The sequence below is a fragment of the Nuphar pumila genome, chromosome 11 (genome assembly GCF_984573655.1).
Source record: "Nuphar pumila chromosome 11, dmNupPumi1.hap1.1, whole genome shotgun sequence".
Taxonomy (NCBI): Eukaryota; Viridiplantae; Streptophyta; class Magnoliopsida; order Nymphaeales; family Nymphaeaceae; genus Nuphar; species Nuphar pumila.
The window spans coordinates 90,828,171-90,852,282 of record NC_143259.1 but is presented as its reverse complement, the minus strand read 5'-3'; the positions used below and the strand labels follow the sequence as shown (position 1 = coordinate 90,852,282).

The 24,112-nt window shown below is 35.1% G+C and overlaps 1 protein-coding gene across 1 annotated transcript in view; it reads right to left on the bottom strand.

The window, feature by feature from the left end:
* The window catches only part of LOC149822485 (BolA-like family protein), a 36,165-nt gene extending 18,972 nt beyond the window's left edge, over positions 1 to 17,193 (bottom strand). Inside the window, exon 1 of the mRNA XM_089981569.1 lies at positions 16,846 to 17,193. Within this exon, the coding sequence (XP_089837695.1) occupies positions 16,846 to 17,106 (261 nt within the window). The 5' untranslated portion in view covers positions 17,107 to 17,193. The remainder of the gene's footprint in view (positions 1 to 16,845) is intronic.
* Between the last annotated feature and the right edge of the window lie 6,919 nt (positions 17,194 to 24,112).

Sequence of the window (24,112 nt, the reverse complement as noted above, 5' to 3'; positions counted from 1 at the left end):
GTTGAAATATGTTGAAATAGATGATAAGCTACAAACCCACTAAATATAATTGGGTTAACTATGTGCAGCAAAAAGGGTAAAAAAAACAGGTGCCAGACCATTTTTATTGTGAAACTTGAGACTCAAACATATAACATATTAAGCATGGCTTGGATGCAGAAAAAAGGTACATGACATGAAGTACCCATCTATCCTTCAGCACCTGCAGCAGTGGGGAGATAAGAATTCTGTAGGGGGTCTTGCTCATATTTGCTTTGATACTGCAGCCATTCATGTGATTGTGAAGCATGCTTGCTACTATTCATGCTTACATGCATGAAAATACAGATAATCAACCATTTCATGTTATTCTGCAGACCCAACCCAATTGGTTAATTCATGAGAAGGAATTTAACTTGTTGCATAATATTTGCTGCCAGACCTACTATTTTTTCCCCTATAAGAACATTTTTGGTTTGTGCTCATTATTGGACATTTTTGGTCATTTTTTCATTTTCACATAGCATGCTTTGTATAACAAGGAAACTTAAGTTACATGTCTACCTGGCATCAGAGGAAAAGGTTTCAGAATTTATGTGACTTATTTAGGCCATCGTCTACTTTTCATTTATAATTAATTTCACAAGTACTGCAATTTTCACAAAGATCTAGGTCTGAGCTTATATAAATGTTACTTTGTTGAATTGTCTTATAGGTTGTGTTCCTCCATAAAAGAATAAATAGGCAGTTTAAGCATCCCTTCCCTGTTAAAATATATATATATACATGTATTGTAACTGAAATACCCAGCAAGGGTATTTCAGTCTTTTCACTGTAATAGGCGTCAGCCCATTAGGGGCTGACAACCCTTTTTCACCTTTTTATTTTTTGTTTTTTATAATTTTTTGTTTTTGACTGTTGGGCCAGCTCCAATATAGCTGTTGGAGCTGCTCCCAAGAGTCTCCCAACAGCCATATTGGCTGCCCCCTTTAGCCTCTTGTATTATAAATAGGCCTCATGGCCTTTGTATTATTTCTCTTTTTCAAAAGAGTTTTGTATGTAATATACTTTCTCATTTGACCCTTGTGTGGGTGGTGTGATTATTCGAACACTTGATTGAGGTGTGTGTTCTTGCATATTCTTCAGATTCGATCCACTTCATTACATGATATCAAAGCTTGGGTGTTCCAATTTCCAAAAGCCGTTTTTAGAGAAGATCGTGACAATATCAAGAGGAGGATCGTGAGCTTGGCAAAATACAACAAATCACGAATTGTTGCATCGGGAAGCGAACCACTTCGGAAAAAAAGTCTTGTATTTTCTTCCTCGTTCTCTCTTTCTTTTTCTTTCTCTCTCTATCCACTTGTTGTAAATGGAGAATGAGAGGGAGGTAATAGTCTCCATTCCCCTACGCCTAAATGACACAAACTATGTGATATGGGCATCCATAGTAAAACATAAAATATGGGAAAAAGGACTTTGGGGATTGGTTGATGGCACCGAAAAGGAGCCTAAACTCATTCTTACAAAAATCGAGAATGAAAAAGAAGTTACGTTTCAAGGAGAGGAAATGGCTAAAGCGGTTTTCGACTATGAGCAAAGATGAAAGGAATGGAGGATGGGTCATTCCAAAATTATTGGATGGCTCATCAATAGTATGGACATCCACAAGTGTTCTAGTTTAGCGAAGTTTGATTTCGCTAGTGATGCATGAAAATACCTTAAAGACATGTATAGTCTTAAGGATATCGCACATATATGTAACGTCCAAAACAAAGTAAGGATCATGACTTAAGAAGAGAAGAGCATAAGGGAATACTATAATGCTCGCTCTCTCTCCTTTGAGATGAATTGGCTCTTCTTGAACCAAAGTGGTATTGCCCACAAGATGTTGAACTACGCGAAAATCAAATCAAAGCGGAGCATTTCTATCAATTCATAAATGGGCTTAGGCCCGAATTTGAAGAAACTAAATCTGCTCTTCTTCATAGAGGATGGGTCCCTTCCATAGTTGAAACTCTTGAAAATTTAACGATGGAAGAAAATAGATTGAAAAAGTCATCCACTTCTAAAGATGAAGAATCTGTGTTTGCTATGTCAAAGCCCGGAAATCATACCAAGAGCTATAAACCACCTCATTTTTTAAGAAATGAGAATGGTAGAAATCCCAACAACTATGAAAAGAGAGGTGATCATGATTTTAAAAGGAGTGAAAAAATTATTTGTTATCATTGTTATGAACCGGGAGACATCAAACATTTTTTGTCCCAAAAGAAAGAAGGAGGATCATAAAGAAGACAAAAAATTGGCTTTGGTTGAAAGAGTGAAATGGACGACTCCAAATGCATCGGCTCGCTCTCTTTAGCTCAACTAATGGAGGCACTACCACCTATGCTTAAAGCTCAAGCTACTTCTTATTCGAGAGCGGCCATATCTACAAGTGACAACCATGGTAAGACCTCTTGGATCCTTGACTCTGGTACTTTATTTCATATGACCCTTAATGAGTCTATATTGACCGAATGCAAGTTTAATCCAAATGATTTTTGTGTTTCAACTGCCGATAGCACATCTTTGAAAATTAAAAGTTTTGGTATTTATCAAAAAACACTTATCTTTCACATACCAAAGTAGTACCAAAATTAAATTTAAATCTTTTATCGGTTTCTCAAATTGCGGATTATGGTTACAAAATAGTTTTTTCATCTAATGGTTGTCTAATACAGGATTTCCAGTCCGAAAAGCCGATTGGGTGAGGCCATAGAAGAGGAGATCTCTATGTCATGGACAATCTTGAATTACCAAAATAATTTTTTTGTAATTTTGTGGAAAAAAAAAAAGATATAAAAATTTGGCACAAAAGACTAGGACACCCTAGTGTGACCAAATTATAATTGTTTTCATTTCTTTCAAATTGTAAATAAAAAAATTTTGTATGTGAAGATTGCATTCATGGCAAAATGAAGTCTTTACATTTTGGACCAAGACACGTTATAACTAAGAATTCATTTGAATTAGTGCATTCAAATGTATGAGGATCGGCTCTGGTCGTGTACAAAAGAGGTGTTTCCTATTATGTTGTGTTTGTAGACGATTATAGTAGACACTTTTGGATATTCTTTCTAAAACACAAATCAGAAGTATTTGATTGTTTTAAAAAATTTCATAGTTATATAAAGAATCAATTTAAAACCAATATTCAAATCTTTAGAACTGATTCCGGGGAAGAATTTGTGTCAAAAGAGTTTGAAAATTATCTTGACCTAAATGAGATTGTTCAGCAAAAATCGTGTTCATACACTCCTCAACAAAATGGACTTGCCGAAAGAAAGCATAGACACATTATTGAGACCACCAGAACACTTCTAGTATCTAGAAATGTTCCAAAAGATTTTTGGGTCGAAGCCGCCCTTATGGCGGTCTATTTAATAAATAGAATGCCTTCAAAAAATATTAAAAATGTCTCCCCTATTGAAAAACTTTATAAAATGTATCCTGATTACAAAAAGTTGAGGGTCTTCAGGTGCAAGTGTTTTGTTCTTACCAACAAGAATGATAAACTCTCTCATAAAGCAATTCCTTGTGTGTTTTTAAGTTATGCCGAAAACCAAAAAGGATATAGGTGTTATGACATTGAAAGAAACAAATTGTATGTTTCTCGAAATGTAACATTCCTTGAAAATAAAAACGGTTTTAGCAAAGAAAAAATCCAAAAGAGTTGTGATTATTCGTTCCTCTTTAACCTAGTCAATGATAAGTGTGAAAATATTCATGAAAGTGAAGATATGCATGAGGCAAATGAGAATGCGAGAAGGAATCTTGATGATATAGACCTATCTCACAATAATTTACAAACCTATGCTCGACGTACCAAAGGTCGGCCACCATGTACCCTAAAAAGATACTCTCAAAACCAAGAAGAAAATTATTTTAGCCTTAAAAATCTATAAGAATTTTAAAAGCTCCTAGTAGATTTGTATCATATAATTCTTTTGAACCAAGGTATAGATCGTGTCTAATGGCCATTCACTCGTATTTTGAACCTCAATCATACCTTGAGGCTAAACATCATCAAGAATGGGTTAAGTCCATGAACGATGAATTAGAAGCATTAGAAAGAGCAAAAACTTGAGAAATTCAAACATTACCTAAAGGAAGAAAAACTATAGGATGCAGATAAGTATACAAAGTAAAAACCAAGTACGATGGAACATTAGAAATATATAAAGCTAGGTTAGTGGTCAAAGGATACAATCAAGAATATGGGATAGACTATGATGAGACATTTGCCCCAGTCGCTCGAATGACCGTTGTTAGAACTCTCATTATCAGTGTTGTGAAAAGCGTTGAGGCGTAGCGAGGGGCTCCACCAAAATCTAAGGCGAGGCGTAAGCCTCGAGGCGCAAAGCGTAAGCCTCCAAAAAAAATTTATTAAAACTTAAAAAAAACTATAAAAATTATCTAAAATTATAAATAAATAAGAAATGCTTTATTGATGAAGCAACAACCAACAAAAAATAAAAAATCTCAAATAAATATGGAAAAAATATGATCTATGTAAGTATCTAAGAAATAAAATCTGAGCATTCATTCAATAAAAAATTAACATTAACAACAAAATGCATATTAGCAATAACAACATGTGTGGCTCGAAGCAGAAGAAGTAAAGGGTGGAGCCAAGGCTGATCCAATTGAATACCTAGGTACCTTTTATGCTCACAATTACAATATCCTAGGAAATAATGAGATCATATATGGGTCAGGAGACTGGGGACAAGGCTGATCCACATCCAAAATAAATTTTAAATGGTAATTTTAAATCCAAATCCGAACTAGATCTATTGTAAGAAACTTTTAGTCAGAATTAAATTTTATAAGGCAATACTTGATTTGGTGAAAGAAGAGGTTGAAACATGTCTACGTGTAAAAGTCACAAACTAATTAAAATTGATCCGCATTTGAATACAGATCATATAGAATTTGTGTTCTATCAGGAAAGATTATGTTTTATATTGAAACAGATAGGATTGCGTTGGATGGACTAGCAACGAGCTGATATGATTTCCAGCTTGGGATGCAAATGGATCTATTAAATTGGATTATTTTTTTATCCAGATAAATATTGTAAGATAGATCAAAATCCAATCCATTTGCATTTTCTACATGCAAATAACATGCTTTTCACTTTATTTTTTTATGGGATCCAGTATTACCACATATAGTTTCGATTCAGATCCAACTTAACCGCATTAAATCTGATTCGGGTCTAAATGATCAGAACTGAATCCCAGTCAACCTGATAAATCATTTTTGCATTCATTTCTAAAGCAATAAAATTAGACCCAATAGAATAGAAATCCATCATAATCCTACTTTTAACAGCATCTATGTATTACAAAAATATATGAATGAACATGGAAAAATTGGTTGCATCATGCTGTCCCCATTAATTTATGCACAAAGCTACCTTGAGGAAGACGTGTAAATGGGCTGAGAATGAGAAGAGATAAGAAGAAGAAGAGGAGAACGAGAGAGAGAAAAAACTAGAAACGAGAGAGAGAACCTATTTTGGGGCTTCACCACAAGAGAGCGAGAGAATGCTGTGAGAGCCGAGAGAGAGACTACTGTGAGAGTTTCTGTGAGAGTCTGCTGTGAAAAAAAAAGAGGGGCTTAAACATAAAGGCCCCCGACCCCTTTATGTTTAAGCCCTAAATTTTGGTCAAATGAGGGTTTTGACCCTCATTTGACCAAAATTATTGAGGCATATGCGCCTCATCCTGAGGCGCGCCTCGCCTCGAGGCGTGCGCCTCAAGGCGTATGAGGCGCACGCCTCAGGCCTTTTACGCTTTACCCATACGCCTCAAGGCATAAAGCCCCTCGCCTTAAGGCGAGGCGCGCTTTTTGCGCCTTGAGGCGCGTTTTTAATAACACTGCTCATTACTATAGCATCGATTAGAAAATAGTCTATATTTCAAATGGATGTTAAAAATGCATTTTTAAATGGTAATTTGGATGAAGAGGTGTACATGAATCCTCCACCGGGCTTGGCTTTAGCACATGAAAAAACTATTCGATTACGTAAGGCCTTATATAGCTTGAAACAAGCCCCCAAAGCTTGGTATGATAGATTTAGTAATGTGATGGCACAACTTCATTTTAAATCTTGTTTTACTGACACTGCATTGTTTGTTAAGTCTTCTAATACAGGAATGGTGATCCTACTTCTTTACGTAAATGACATGATAATCACAGGAGATGATAAGTAGGGAGTTAACCATATCAAAGATGTACAGATCTTGGTTTTTTACGATACTTTCATAGAATAGAAGTTGTTTACTCACATCGTGGTTATTTTTTGTCACAGACTAAATACGCAGCGGAGTTCATTGAAAGATCAAGACTCTCAGATGAAAAATTGGTCGATACTCCGAAAGTCATAAATGTCAAAATGAAGAAAGATGATGGAGAGCCCTTGCAAGATCCAACACCCTAGAGACAAACGATTGGGGCTTTATCTTATCTTTCTATTACTCGTCCTGATATATCTCATGCTATTCATTCTACTAGTCAATTTCAGCATGCTCCCACTACAGTGTATACGAGTGTTATAATGAGAATTGTTAGATATATTAAAAAATCTATTAATCTTGGATTGTTTTTATCATTCGCCTCCTCACTAGAAGTCATTGGATATTCTGATTCTGATTGGGGAGGGGATGTCAATGATAGACGCTCAACCACTGGTTTATGTGTATCAGAAGGTGTCACTCTCCACTGAAGTTGAGTATCGTGCCATGGCGATAATTACGTCAGAGTTAGTGTGGCTAAGACAACTTTTCGATGACTTGAGGGTTCATATTGCAGAACCTTCAAGATTATGCTTTGACAACAAGAGCATTGTATACATTGCAAACAATCATACATTTCATGAGAAGACGAAACACATTGAGATGGATTGCCACTACGTTCGTGAAGAATTTCTGAGAAAGACCATCACATTGCCCTATGTTCCGTCTGAATATCAATTAGCAGACTTCTTCACCAAAGCACTTCCGTCTCCAAGATTTCACTTCTTACTTGGCAAACTCTCGATTGTTCCACCATGAGTTTGAGGGGGGTGTTAATATATATATATATATTGTAATTGAAATACCCAACAAGGGTATTTCAGTCTTTTCACTGTAATAGGCGTCAGCCCATTAGGGGTTGACAACCCTTTTTCACCTTTTTATCTTTTGTTTTTTATAATTTTTTTGTTTTTTACTGTTGGGCCAGCTCCAATATAGTTGTTGGAGCTGCTCCCAACAGTCATAAATATGACCGTTGGGAGCAGCCCAACAGCCATATTGGCTGCCCCCTTTAGTCTTTTGTATTATAAATAGGCCTCATGGCCTTTGTATTATTCATCTCTTTTTCAAAAGAGTTTTGTATGCAATATACTTTCTCATTTGACTCTTGTGTGGGTGGTGTGATTGTTTAATCAAGTGTTCCCACTTGATTGAGGTGTGTGTTCTTGCATATTCTTCGGATTCGATCCACTTCATTACATTCTCCTCCCTCCAATCCACTCTTCTCTTTTTGGGCAACTGATATCATAGGAGACCTAGTTGCTAGAAAATAATGCATGTATCAAAGTTGTCAGATTAGGAAGCGAAAGTGGAAGCAGAAAATGATACGAGAAGCAAAAGGAAGAAGCAATGCATTTTAAAATGTATAGGAAGCGGGAAGAGAAGAATAAAGAAAACAATATAAGAATTGAATGGGAATCAAAATGGAGAAATTGATGGAGATGTAAATCATAGGATAATGGTTGGGTGGATGAAATGGAAAAGTGCAACTGGAGTATTGTGCGATCGTAGAATGCCATTGCGGTTGAAAGGAAAGTTTTATAGGACGACAATTAGGCTCGTTTTACTATATGGTACGGAATGTTGGGCTGCCAAGAGACATCATATTCAAAAAATGAGTGTGGCTGAGATGCGTATGCTTAGATGGATGTGTGGAAATACAATAAAAGATAAGATTTGAAACAAGGAGATACGTAAGAAGGTAGGTGTTGCATCCATTGAAAATAAGATGAGAGAAAATCGGTTACGATAGTTTGGACATATTCGGCGAAGGCCTAATGATGCTCCAGTTAGAAGGATGGAGAAATGGGAAAATATATTAGTTAAAAGAGGTCAGGGTAGGCCTAAGAAGACTTGGATGGAGATGATAGGAAAGGATATGAATGCTTTGAACCTCACCGAGGACATGGCATTGGATAGAAATGATAGGAGGAGAAGGATTCATGTGGAAGACCCAGAATGATTTTCTTTTTTGGTTCATATCGCCGACCCCAATTGTTTTGGGATGAAGGCGTAGTTGTTGTAGTTGTTGTTGTTGTTGTTATATTAAATTTCATGATTTTTTAGTGTAAGAATTAAATTTTTAACAAATCTAAAAATGATATTGTCAATTTAGAGAAAGCACATGGGAGTGAGAAGCGTGAGAGAAAACACATAAAAAACATGAAAAGTAGAGTGAGACAACATATAAGAAGAATAGATGAAGCACGTGGAAAGCATAGGAGAAACATGGGAGAATTGAGATTCTCATCAAATTTCGAAAGCGATGAGTATCATGCTTGCGAAGTGAGTTTCAGGAAAGCGGGATTCCCACCTATCTAAGAAGCTTCCGGTAACTCTGGTCTGTATGGTTATTTTTGGTACTGTAGCTTTCCGATATTATATCTGGGACTGGTTCCAGGAGAAGGCTACATATCTTATATAGCAGATAACCTAAAGGGGCCTTTGTGTCATAGAATAAGGCCCTATTGAGGATCATCATGCAGGAGATTAAACCAGCAGAAAACCAGTCCACTCAAATATCAGAAAACACAAATTACAAAGGGTAATCCGAGCCATTTTCCTTACAGAAACAGACTCCTATGCTCTTCCTGCCCTTGAGTGGCCAAGGTGGCACCACAGAGAATGGTCTTTCTGTGGAAGACTGCAACAGATAAGTTTGATATGCCTGGAGGGTGCTGGTCTGGATGCATTTGCTGCATGGATCACCCAATTCTATTAACTTTCACTTTCACTTAATTTTTGGCATTTCACACAAGGCCTTTGACACAAACTAAGATTTAATGTCAATTTTGTTGGTTATGGCCCATCATGTTCAATCAAGAAATGATGCATTAAGGTTATCCAAAACCAAACAGGAAGCATGCAGAACAATGTACAAGCTGCTCGTTTTTATTTTGGGGACACTACCCTGGGCTCTCGTGACAAGGAAATGTGGATTTGCTAATTGACTAGGTCAGTAGGCTCAAGTTATTTATGGCATGTTTACAAGTACTTTGAGAGAGAGAGAGAGAACCTTTCCCCCTGGAAAAGGAGTTACCAGGTCAACCGAGTGACCCCCTTTCTCTCAAAATTAAAGAATCTTTTTTTTTTGTCCCATTTTCTCACATGAGGTTTTGATTCTCCTGAGAATCATTATCTCTAAAACTGGAAAAAGTGATCCTCAGAGGTTAGGTATACTCCTAGCAATTACACATTCCTTTTTTTCAATAGGCAGGCACACCTTCAATCTAGACATTACACATCTATTTTAAGATTTTTCATCTGCCATGTTCCTATTTTTTTTTATAGGCAAGCTGAGGTTAGGTATACTCCTAGCAATTATAAATGATCTCAATTGAATCTGGAAACCAATCAGGCAGTTTTATCTTTTCAGATTCTTTCACTATTAACCATTGCCATTCTAGCCAACATGCAGGCCATGTACTTAGAATGATCAATCAACCTACATGTTACATGGCCAATTTTAAAAGACTGCCTAAGAGCTTTGGATCGACAATGTCTGAGCATGCTCTTCCTTCTAACAATAGATTCTGTTTGAGAGCATACTTTGAGAAAATTCCATGATAACTTTGCTAGAGTGTGGAAGCGCTCTAAGATATCTCTTCATACATTCCATTCACATATACCTGGCTCATGGTCTCAGATCTGCCATCCCAAGGATAAATACTTGCCTTGATCGTCCTCACCCATGCTTCACCCAATCCTTCAATGTTCCCATCTTTCTTTCTTTAGACTAGCCTTTACTAGGTGGAGTGGATTTAGATCAATCAATAAGAATGGGTTGGTTCTCCATCATGGTTCAAAAACCAAGCAACTCGGGAATCGGCTCATCCAATAGTGACTCGTGCGCGTCAACTCAGTGACTCGTTTGGGTTTTGTTAACTTTTGATTTTATATAAAAATAATGTATATTAATTAAAATAAATACAAAAAGGCTACAAAAGGCCATGATTACTTCTAAAATCACTAAATAAAAAAAACATCATGCTAAGTTACAACTAAGCCACAACTAGTCATTTACCAACAAGAAACTGAATTGAACTTCAAAATCTTCAATAATTTTGCTCTAGACGAGTCAATTGAGTCTGGATGAGTTTTTGCTCCAGATGAATCTATAATATCTCGTAATTTTTTCATAATTTTTAAGCTTAAAAAAATATAATTTTAATTAAATGTTTATATTTAATATGACAAAATTGTGAAAAATAATTAAATATGGGCTGACATTAACATGGGTCTGGACATGGTCCAGGGCCCATTGACAAGATCCATATATGGTAAGAAAAATCTGCGAATTTATTTATTTTTAACCCTTAAATTTGAGCAAAATTCAGGTTAAATTTAGGCAAAATTCGAGAGTAAAATGGATCGAGGACCATAGTTAGATCTGTTTCGGAGCGTAGATCTCATAGGAGATCTGTTTTATCGAATTCGGATATCGGTTGGTTTAGAAAATGTGTTTTTCTGATTTAACCGGCCTTTATTTTTGGTTTTTTTCGATTTGGATCGGACTTGACTCGCTCCATTTATAATTTGATGGATGTTAGTATGGATCTGAACTCAGTCCAGGATCCATATTGACTAGTACCCGGTCTAGGTTGAGATCCAATTGGAATTGGATATGTATTTGGATCATGAGTCCAACTCGGACCCATAATCCATCTATACCTTTTAAAATTAAAATGAATTTAAACTTTAAAAACATAAATATGAATTTAAAGATGAAAGGATGAGGTAGAATTCTACCTCGGGTAGAACTCTACCCCACTTAATGCATCTAGAAGGGGGCGTCCCTCCTAGTGTGGAATATTCCACAGGATAAAGATAATATAAAATAAAACAAAAAAAATAAAGAAGATAATGAAAGTTAAAGGTTGGTTAGAGGTAGAGTTCTACCTTGGGTAGAACTCTACCCCTAATCATCTAGAAGGGGGTGTCACCCCCCTCTAGAGAGCCTCTCTAGTTATAAAAAGAAGAAAGAGAGACCCTCTAGAAACCGTAACTTAGAGAGAGAGAGAGAGAGAAAATGTCCATAGAGGGAGAGAGAAAGAGAGAGAGAGAGAGAGATAAGACAAAAGAGAAGAAGCTCTTCCAAAGTCTCCTTCCTTTAGACTTTTACGAATCTTCGAATCAAGGTACAGGTTCTTTCTAATCCGATGCATGGGAAGAGTAGCATGGATTCAATCAAGCATGGAATTGAAGGGAAATCAAATTTGTATATTTTTATACAGATTTATGAATCTTTACAAATTTAGAATGTATTTTTTTGATTGGGTCAATTTTCCCTTCCTGCATATATATATATATATATATATATATATATATATATATATATATATATATATATATATATATATGTTACTAGCTGCCAATCTTTTCTTTTCATAGCATAGGCACAATTTTATTAGGGGTTTGCGTCTTCTTTCCTTTTGAATCAGACCCACAATTTACAAAGTTTGAATCTGAAGTTGTTTTGGTAGTTATTTTGGTATATTATTGTTGCAGTTTATATATTTATATATATATATATGTCAGTACAGTAACGTTGTCACTGTGCTGATTATGCTTGTGTTGTATCAGCAATCATGTTGTCGGCATGATGTTGTTCACACTTGTGTTGTGACAGCAACCATGCCATCAACATGTTGTTCACGTGTGTGCAGCGACAGCAAACATGTTGTCGGCATGGTGTTGTTCACACTTGTTTACTAATAGCAACATGCTGTCATCATGTTGCTAATCATACACGTGTTGTTCATTATATGCTATAGTTCATACATATTGTTGTTCATTACATGTTGTGGTTCATACATATTGTTGTTCATTTCATGTTGCAGTTCATACATATTGCTGTTCATTACATGCTGAGGTTCATACATGAAGCTGATCATGCATATTGTTGTTTATACATATTGCTATTCATGCATATTGTTGTTTATACATGTACTTGATCATGCCTATTGTTGTACATACATGTTGTCAATCATACATGTTCATACATGTGACCGTCCATGCATGTAGCTGATCATGCCTATTGTTGTGCATACATGTTGATCATACATGTAGTTTAAAAGTATGAATGTCCATACATGTAGCTGATCAAGACTATTGTTGTGCATACATGCAGTTGTTCATACGTGTGACTGTCCAAACATGTTGTTGATCATGCATATTGTTGTGAATACTTGTTGCTGAATATACATGTGGCTGATTCATACGTGTGTGATCCATATATGTTGTTGTTTACACTTGTGTTGTGACAGCAAGCACGTTGTCAGCATGTTGTCCACACTTGTGCAGTGGACAGCAAACACGATGCCAGCATGTTGTTGTCCACGTGTGTGTAGTGACAGCAAGTTGGCAGTAAGTATTATTGTTGCACATATGTATGCAGCGACAGCATATGGTACGCATGTTGCTCATATATGTATATGCAACAACAGCAGGTATGGTATATTGCTATATTGTTGGGCACGTATATATATTATTGTTGCATATTGTTGCATTCATCCTTATGTTGTGATTGTGCATTGGGGTTGCAGTCAATATCAATTTTGGATATTCATCTAAATCTGAGATGAATAGATGCTGAAACTGGTCGATTTTAAAAGTTGAGTTTTGGCTAATGTGATGAATTTGATAAAATTGCATTCATTCATTGGACATAAATATGCATTAATGATTGTACATTGTGAACATAAGTTTGTATATCTGTGTGATGTATGTTCACTTAAATTTTGCAATGACATGAATTATTTATGAGATTGATTTATGGTTGTGTGTGAACCACTGATGGGCCTATGAGGATAGGAGCATGTATTGCTCATGTGTTACTGAAACTGTTTATGCATTGCAAAATGATTTTTGAAAATTTTGTTTTTCTAAATTAATTATATTGTTAAATTGATAGGGCAAATGTCTGAATTTGTTATTGCATGTATTTACATAATTGTTCTTGTGTAAATGACTCTTAATTAATTAAGATGATAAAAGAGACCAAACAGTGTAATAATGTTTTTCCTTGATGTCCCTTTGATAGTGTGGGAATCTTGGATGACGGTCGTGGGGGACCATAAGGATACTAAAATACCGTATGCAATTATTGTCCCCAAGAACCCAATATGAGGTATATGTTTCGGCCATTATTGTAAGGAACTTTCACCCACTTTGCCTGGGGGTGGTGTTGTTGACTCAGTTGCAGTTATTGGTGTACTATCGTATATTTTTTTCATGATTTTTAAATTCAAAAAAAATAATTTTTAAATTAAGTATTTAATGAAATTAATAAAAATTATGAAAAATATATTTAAATATAGGTGATGTCAGCCAGGTCTGGGCATGGCCCAGAGCCCACTGACAAAACCAAAATAAGTTAAATATTATTTGAGAAAAATTTTGTTTTTAACCTTTAAATTTGGGCAAAAATCAAGAGAAAATTCAAGCGAAATTCAGAGGCAAAAATTAAGTATGTGTACCATTAGATGTGTCTCGTAATCATGAGCATGTTGGTGTCCTATTTTTCTGAAATCGTGTTACGGTTGGCTCAAAAATCGCACTTTTTCAAAAATGACCTGCCTCTATTTTTGCCTTTTCTGGATTGGATGAGACTGGATCTACTCTGTTTGATCCAAGCTAATATGAATCTGGACCCATATTAACTAGGATCTAGTCCAGGTAGGATCAATATGAATTTTGGATATGGATTTTGATCTTGGGTCTAGATCAGAATCTAAAATCCATACATGGCCAATTTAAAACTTTAAATTCAACTTTAAATTTAAATTAGATGAACTCTACCCCATGAAGGTCTTCCAGAGGGGGGCAACACCCTCTGGAATCTTCTATAAATAATTAAATAATTAATTAAATAAATTTTGAATTTATCTAGTGGATAATGTGAAGTGGAACTCTACCTAGTTGAGTACTCTAGAGTGAATGTCACCCTCTAGAGAAATCTTAGTTAAAAGAATAAAAATAAAAATAAAAATAAGATAAAATTCTAGAAAACATATAAAGAGGGTAGATCTCTCCCTCTCTCTAGAAATCGTGATTCTAGAGAGAGAGGGAGAGAATTAGAAAGAGAGAGAGAATCCCAAACTCAGGGGGGGAGAGAGAGAGAAGGAAAAAGAGAAAAGAAAAAAAAGAAAAAAAAAAAGAGGAAAGAAAAGAGAGAAGGAAGAGAGAAATGGAAGAAAAGAAGAAAAATCATTTATCACCATACATCCATCGATTTTTCCGATCTTTCTATGATATGATTAAGGTACGGATTTCTCTTTAAGTTCATATGAGAAGAAATACATGTAAACTAATTTTATGTGTAAGTTTAGATGAAAAAAGGAAATCTTATTTAAAAATATATATATATGTACATATATAAAGTGATGTTTTCATGCATATATGTGATTTTTTTTTTAGGTTTTGATTTCCCTAGAATATTAAGTTATGAAATATCATGGTTTTTGGTTCTCATAGATATCGATTTTTCTTGAGTTGATTTTTGGTTCATGTTCTGAAAAAAAAATTATTGGATCAAATTTGATTTGATTTGATTTTTCAATTTCAGCATACTAGCAATCTGATCATATCTGCCAATATGTTTTTATGAGCAGTCTGATCAGATCTGCTAATATATTTGTGTGAGCAGTCTGATTAGACTTGCCAATTTGTAATATGTGTGCAGTTCAATTAGACTTGCCTATAGACTATGTGTGTGCAGTCTGATCAGACTTGCCTGTATGTTATTTGGATGTTGCCTATCTGCTATTTGGATGTTCTGATCCGACTTGCTTATATGTTATTTGATGTTGTGATCAGATCTGCACTATGTTGAATGTGTGCAATCTGATCAGATCTGCACTATATTGCGTGTGTAAAGTCTGATCAGATCTACCACTGGGTTCCGTGTGTGCAATTTGATCAGATTTGCACTATGCATATGCATGTGCAATCAGATTGCCGATGTGTGTAATTGTTCAATCTGATCAGACTCTCGATGTGTGTACATGTGCAATCTAATCAGACTCTCGATGTGTGTATACATATGCAATCTGATCAAATTGTCGATGTGTGTGTTCATGTGCAATCTGATCAGACTGACGATATGTGTGGGACTGAGCAATCTGATTAGACTGTTGATATATAATGTGCGAGCAATCTGATCAGATTGGCAGATGTGTTGTGTATATAATCTGATTGATTTGTCACTATATTGTATATGAGCAATTGATCTGATTTGTCATTGTATTGTGTGTGAGCAATCTGATTCATATAAACAGTTAAAACAATCACCATTATCAATCTAAATAAAAAAATAATGTGTGGAATTATAATCCAATATGCAGTTAAGGAAAAGTATCCTACTTAGATTGAAATTATACCAAAGTTATTAAGAAAAAAAAACTATCACTTATATGTATACTAGTAAGAGTCCAACATTAAAATTTTCATAGATATCCATGAACATTTTTAAAACCAAAAATTCATAGTTCTCTGAGATCCTACTGTTAATCTATAACCTACCCACAAGTACAAGTGAACATGGATTCTCTTATTTGAGACACAACTCACAAGAAGAACCAAATTACAACATAGGCATTATGATGGTATAACTTTTTATACCCTAGAACATTTTCACAAAAGCCACTGGTCCACTTGGAATTGGACCTGGACAGAGTATATGACCTGTCTTTGCTTACAACCTACCTTTGAAATTTAACCAGATACACTAAATTTATGATTTAATAACAATATATCTAGTTTGGGTTTTGATCCCCTATTGGGTACTTGCATTATATATGAACTAATGTATATGTCACATAAGAGCATAATTTCTAAGTATCAATGAGGGAGAACTACATTGGAACTTTTCCACTGAAGAGGGTCAACAACATTGAATCTTCTTCATCAGTGTTACTAAGACGTGAATGCAGAACCTACATATATGCTTGCAACGTCCATTGCTAGGCTTATTAAGCGCCTTGCAAAGTATCTTATTACTTCAAAGTCTTTCAAAATGCTGCCATAAAATTCAAATATCCGGCAATAAATTCAGAATCTCAGAAGTATTCCTTAGGTCTTTTTTTTTAAGCTTGTCGCCAATAAACCCAAGAAAATTTCAAAACATGGAAGATACAGGACGATGGTGCACACACCAAACACTCACGAGAAAGAGAGAGTGGGTTATTGAAAAAAAGGGCACTTCCTAATGTCGGAAGCTAATTTTCCTATGAATTTGCAAGTTGCTAACTACCAGAGAAGGGCACTTCCTACTCTGGGCAGAGAATTCTCCTAGGATTCTGCAAGTTGCTAACTAACAGAGAAGGGCACTTCCTGCTCTGGTCAGCTAATTCTCCTACGGTTTTGCAAGTTGGTAACTAACACAGAATTCCGCAATTAATAGACCAACAAATGTTTTCTTCAGTAACCCACAACCAATCGATAAAAGAGAAAACAAACAGAAAAAGAGTACCACCGTCATCATCGTCACCAGACAAATCACGGAGAGAGAGAAAGAGACCTTGTTCTCCATGGACTTCATCATGGGGGAATCGATGGAGCCAGGACCCGATACTTGGGTTGCTTTGACGCTGTAACTCCGCCGGACGCACCCATCGACAGCGCTGGAGCAACGGCGGCGACTCTGCTTCGACAGAGGACGGTTGGAGACGGGGAGGAGAACGAGGAACGATGACGGAGGAGGAGGGTGGTTGGGGAAGGAAAAGCGGCGGAGGAGAGGCCTCCCGAGAGCGACCGACCGCACAAGCAGAGTAGCTGCCATTGCCTTCGGACCACCACACAAAGTCAGCCGGTGAAGCCGATTCTCCACTTATTTGGGAGTTCTTGCTGCTGCACAATCGGCGCTCTCTCCTGCTGGTCCTTCTGCTGCCATCTGTTCACTATTGGAGCGTGAAATGTCGGATATCACCTCGATTTTTTGATTAATTACATCACTAAAACACCGGTTATTAATAAGTCCAGCATAGTTAGGGTTTGTAGCCTTTTCTCCTACGTGTGATATGCAACACGAGCCGAGTTCGAGTTCGAGTAGAGCATGAGCTGTTCAAACTCGGCCCACTTCAAAATGACCCTAGCCAAGCTTGGACGGCATTGTCCAGGCTCGGCTCCCCAGTCCAGCTTGAACGGCATTCTAAAAAAGTTACATACGATAAAGAGTTTTTGAGAAGGTGGGATTCGATCCCCAACCTCTCCAAGTGTTTCACAAGCAATGTTGTATCGGTATCGGTTCTGAATCGTTTGGCCAACTATTGAGCTGTATACTAGTATTTTTTATTTATTAAAAATAGTTGATTCATGGGTGATGTGTGTCAATTTTATGTCGATATGATACGTATGGGTCGATACTGACAACATTGTTCACAAGTAGGGGTGTCAACAGATCGGTTTACCCAGACCAAGCCCTATAGGATCCGAGTATGGTGACAAATAAAAATACTTGATTAAGACTTGGGTCTGGACTGAAGGTCCGATTAATACATGGGTCTGACTATAGTTTGTGAAATTTTATACCCAGCCCAAGTTTCTATTAAGACCCACAATTTTTCAATGTAAAAAAAAACTTATTATTTTAGCGAGTATGGTCCGGGTCTGGTTCATGTAGTTTTTATCAGGTCTGAGTATGGTTTCTCTTATAGTAGACCCAATTAGACTCAGGTCCGAACCTGATACCATACCCAAAAATTTGGTCCAAGTTTGATTCCACCTGGGTTTGAACCAAACCTGACCCGTTGACACCCCTATTCACAAGTCACCCACTACTATGCCAGATCATGTATTTTGTTTACTATGATCGAGAAAAACTTATACATACTAAAAATTCTCTAGATCAACATACAAAAAAAATAATAAAAGGCACGGGATTCAAATTCAACACCTTTTGAGAAAGAAACTAATGCCTTACCCATTTGAAAACAATGACTTTTTGTTTTATTTTGCATATATATATATATATATATAGCTGAGCCTTATCAAGCTCAGAAAGTCAATCAAGCTAGGCTCACTTACTCTGTTCGAGCCTCAAAGCCATATACATGCTCGACTTATTTAAGGCACAATTGAGTTTTGAACTGAGCTGGCAGCTCTTCAGTTTGTTGTGCATCCTTAGATGCAATCACAAGCGATTTCGAATCACATAAGATGTAAGCGACATTGTGTTTTACAAAAGGGGTGTGCAACCCCAATGTTGTAATATCTATGAATTTTTCATAAATATAAATGCAATTTTATGTCTCATATTATTTTGAATTTTAATTGAAATTTTATGGTTAATTGGAGTTTAATCCCATTCGGGGTGAATTTCAAATTAAATTAAATTACAAGGTGAATTGAGGATTTAATTACAATATGGGATTCAATTAGATTGGAAATTTAAAATTTCGTACTCCATTGAATTGAAAATTTAATTATAGTTAATTAAAAATTTCAAGTTAAATTGAATCCTAGTTCGAATTTGGGTTTTAATTAGGTTTGGATCTAAATTAGAGATTAATTTGAATTTGTAGCATAGTTGGATCCAAATATGGATTTATCTTGGATCTCAAAAAATTCAACACATTAGGTGGGATGCTTGTACGCGGGCCCCCTTTTTGTGATTGGATCCAACCAAGTCAAACCCAATCCAAGGTAGGTGGGACATCCCCCACTTACTTGCCACATTCACTGATTCAATTAACTTAATTAAAGAAAGTAAATCAAGTGGGTCCTAATTGACTAAAATATTAGGAATCATGGTTACTTGTGATTAGCTAACATGATATTACATTTAAATTAAATTGTAATATCATTCTAAATGAAGATTACCTAAGTAGGAATGAAGGTATGCTTAGTAAGCATGGCATGAAAATATAAGAAAGGGTAAAAAAATCCTCTCCCTCCCACACGTTTTTTAGAGAAAACGTAATTGGGAAGGATTCCAAATAAATGGGAGAAGAAAAAAGCGGATTATTCCTTCTCTCTTACATGATTTTGGAAGATCCCACTAATAGGGAAGGACCCCAGTGGATTAAATTTTAGAATAAAACTTAACTATGAGAAAAATGAAACTCTCAAGAGTTCTCATTTTTTCCTTGACCATTGAGTCAACCTCTATATATCAGACATGCACCTCTTATCTCTCTTTAATTTTGCTTCATTCCCTCTTTCCTTTCTCACCCCATCTATTCTCTTTTCTTCCTCACAACCTTGGTGGGAGACAATTGTTGTGGAGCTGCTAGACATTAGTACCACCGCACATGGAGATGTAACACCTTTAAATTTTAACACTAAAATATGAGAATATTTTTTAACCTCTTATTTATTGTAAGAAACAAATATAGCAAAAACATCATTTGGTTAACAATCTAGGGCGGGTTACATGTATGCAACTAAAACTAAACCATAACATGCATTTATTAATTTAAAGTCATCATCCACAAGTTTATAAATCAGAGTTTAAACAATTTACAAAACTCAAATATTAATAAGCATCAAAATTAATCAAAAACCTAAGTTGGCTCATTTGGCTCTTTCCACAATATCCTGCCATCACTCCAGCATATCTACTAATTACATGCATAGTATTAGTATAGGGGTTAGACTCCAACTGAGTTTCGAGTAGGATAACACTACCAATAAATCGCATACAGAACTAAGCATATTAGAAACATGCATTTAAAACAATAATCACATTATAGTTTAAGCATACAAATGTTATAAACAAATTCATACATATAATATCAAATCAACATATACTTATGGTTAACATTTTGTTTGCAATCCACATGCATATATATACAAAATCAAATATACACAGCTAGTTATGCATAAGCAATTAATCAATGCATGAACAATTAATCAATTCATGAGCAGTAAATCAATGCATGAACCTACCTGACAAAACCAAACCACCCTTGTATGCGTGGGTAGCTTATTGTCTTTAATTTACTTGTATTTCTTAAGTGATGCATGTTATGTTCTAACTTGCACAACACAAATTTTTTTTTTTTAATAGCTTGTGGGTACAACACAAACATCGGCACAATGCCAAGAGGCTCAGGGTGTACATTCAACAACTTGTGTTTTATTAACCTGGCATTACACACTGCCCGACTACAAAATTGGGTGATCTAATGTTGAGAGAGAATCCTAAAACACAAATCCCTGTTATATTAATACTCATCCAGTTTAAGTCAATTTGCCAACACTTTTCGATACTAAGTGATGCATTTCTCCTCAACTTTGAGGTTGGGGAAAAGCCACCTTTCAAGCTTAAAGTAATTCCTAGAGTGCATGTGTACCGCTTACCCTCTCATTGCAAGCATGAGATAATTAATTTATATTCACATTTAATTATTAGTTTTCTTGTTCATTTTTGTCGTTCAACATATATAACTACACATATGGTTAAGAGCTTTCTACTTGGGCTCGAGATTACCTCTATTAGGGTAAAACATTGGTCATCAATAGACCACAAACTACCTTTTGACCTTTTCAATGTGCATATTTTTTTTCAAGACTTATAGCACAAACATAACATTTAAATATATCATGATACATACCACATAGCATATAACATATAGTTATATTATGCAAAACATTAAAGCGCCATGCATGAGTAGTATTTATGCTATATAAACAAACTGCAAACCCTACATGCATAGGAGCATATGAATCATGCATAAAAGCCAAAATGCAGTTCTACGCCAAATCAAGTCATGTACAGTGCATAAACAAGATACTTTCAGATGAGGTTCACCTCTGAAACCGTGCCATAATTGTGGGATCCACGGTTGGCACTCAAACAAGTAAGCATGTATGGGTTCAAGATTTGGGACTGCATGGACATTATTTTACTTGAATTATAAAATCTGCCAACACACATGTATAATAAATTTGACTCTAAAAAAAACAGTGTATGCATGCATGTCTTACTTAAACATAGGCACAAATCCGAGGTCAAAATTATTAAAATTGAATTTATAATAATTCAAACACCATGACCTATTTTTCTGCCCACAACAGGCCTGTCTGAATTTGTCCAACCATTAGACACTCAATCAAAATATCTTAAATAATACAACAATTTTATGATTTTTTTATGAACAAAGGTTGACATGTCCATAATTAGTACAAAATGTAGAGCCAAATACGTTGTCGATATTTAATTAAATATTTTGTACAATATGCATTTTTTGTCCTTCAACAAAACAAAATTTAGGACATAATTGTTCCTATGCCAACTTGCCCGATTTTTAATTCATAAAATATAATGAGCTAGAGCATACAATTTTTATTTCAAATTCTCATTAATGTTAACTATCATCCATTAAAAATTTAGATATAAACATCACAACATCGTGGGCCTATAATGTTTCTAATACAAGTCTATTGAAATAGGTTCACTATTCTGAACTGATTTTCTATTTTACCTTGCAAAAGTCATAACTCCCTCATTCAAGATCAGATGAATGCAAGGTTTGGACTAAAATCTTCATCTACAAGAGTATAAAGTCCTCACCAGATATCAAAATTTTTTAATGGGTAGATTTGAAGAAATTGAAGTTAAACAAATATAGGCTGAAACAAAATTTACAGCAAACAATATATAACTTATAAATCATATTAAGAATCAAAGCATGCACTAAGATCTATAATAGAAATTCTCTAAAAATAAAATTGATCCATTGAAATATCATCTAAACATACTCAAATATATTTAAACATGCTATACATGTAGATCTACAAATCTAATCATGCTTTCATATATGAAACACATCAAGAAATTATGAATAACAAAGGTTTTCCAAATTTGATCTTTCAAAAGTAAAATTTGTATTTTTAAATACATGAAAACATAGTTGATCGCATCTAATCTAAGATCTTACTCAGATATGGACCATTATTCAGTCGTATGATGCATAGGAAACTTGTTCCAAGCATTGATCATGTACCCTAGTCAGTACATGAATTTCAAGACTAGTAGTATCCTACCTTAGAGTCATCGGATCTATGGATCCTTAGTCTTCTACAGATAGTCCTCACAGTACACTAAAGTGATGGTATGGCTCTCACCTTTAAGCTTTAATGAAGTCTCTACCCTAATACGTGTAAGGACGAAAAAGAGAGAGAGGGTCAACAAAGAAAAGAGACAGGCAAGACTTTGAAAAATGTGTAGGGGTTCTCAAACTCTCATTTTATAGAGTTTCAAACCTTAAACCTCATCTCTACTTTAATTTTCACCGTTCATCTTCGAGAGACTCCATAATCTAACACCATCTCATATTTAAGCACATTATCAATTAAATAAAATACTTAATATTAGGAAGGTGTGCCACATGGCACCCTCATATTAAACCATACATCTAATATAGGTCCCTCTCCAAAATTGTGTAGAGGGTTTGACTTTATCTTTAACCCCATATTAGATAGAACATTCTCTCAAGATTCCTATCCAAAAATCTAAATTAAAATTAATTTTAATTTATATAATTTATTTTACCTAAGAGCTATGCCACTTGGCATTTTCACATATACCACACATGAAAAAAGACTCCTCTCTAAAATCATGTAAAGGGGGAGATAATCTAATTCAAAACCACAACAACCCATTTAATTAGGGATTAGATCACTTTTTGATTAGTTACTTTTACTTTGCGTAGTTACCTAGGGAATCATGTCACCTAGGCTATCCCTACACCCAAGCTGGGATCCACTCCAAATTCATGCAGGAGGGAATAGATTTCATAGTAATCTTCTTATTTTTCCCTTTTAACCTCATTAGTTATTTTACTCTCTCGGTAATTAGTTTAATTTTGAATCACAAGTTCACCTTTGTAATTTGTTAAATTTTCAAATGTTACTTTACCTTAGTTTCACCCGAGAGAGAGAGAGAGAGAGTGAGTGTCGTATCATCCTTAATTTGCATAAATTTGGACATAATTTAAATCTAATGCCACTTGGCAATTAGATCCAGGTGACACCTAGTAGAGGTATCAAGATCCCAATTGAATGAATTCATTTAAATATCCAATTTAGATCCAAATCCAACTAAGTTGAGTTTTAATTAAACTCACATTAAATTCACTTTAAAATTCAAATTACAATTGAATTACACATTTAAAATCACGTCGAACTTTGCTTTCACTTTAATTTCGATTTAGGTATGAATTCAACCTCAAATTGAACATTAAATTAACAAAATTGTTAGATTAAATTCTTCATTAGATTGAGATGAATCAAAAACTAAATTCAAGCCATAAATGCACATAAAATTTGTATTTATTTCATTTAATATTGTTAAAAAAAATCACGGGTATTACAAGAGATGCGTAAGTCAATTGGTTCATCATCCCCAGCTAAATCAACATCTCTGAGTTCTTTGAGGTTCTAGGGTCCCAATTTTTGAGGTAGGTTTCTTCTAACATTGGGTGTGGGTGTGCATGGATATATTGATCCAAAATTATTTTTGAATAAGCATGTTCATGTGGGTAGAAATATGCTTATAAATATGCAGGTCCATTGTGTCATGGATTTGCATATTTATATGAATAGGTAAATTCATATGCATATTCATATGCGTAATGAATGTGCAAATTCATGGGAGTTTATGGATTTGCATATTCATGTGGATGTATTAATCAATATGTTATTACGAATCTACATATTTAGATGTGAATGAATATGTAGGCTCATGTACAGATTGGAGTGTGTAGTGTTTTAGTAAACACAAATTGTATAAGCACAATACATCGTGTCTTTCTACATTAGTAATTACAAGATTTTATATATTG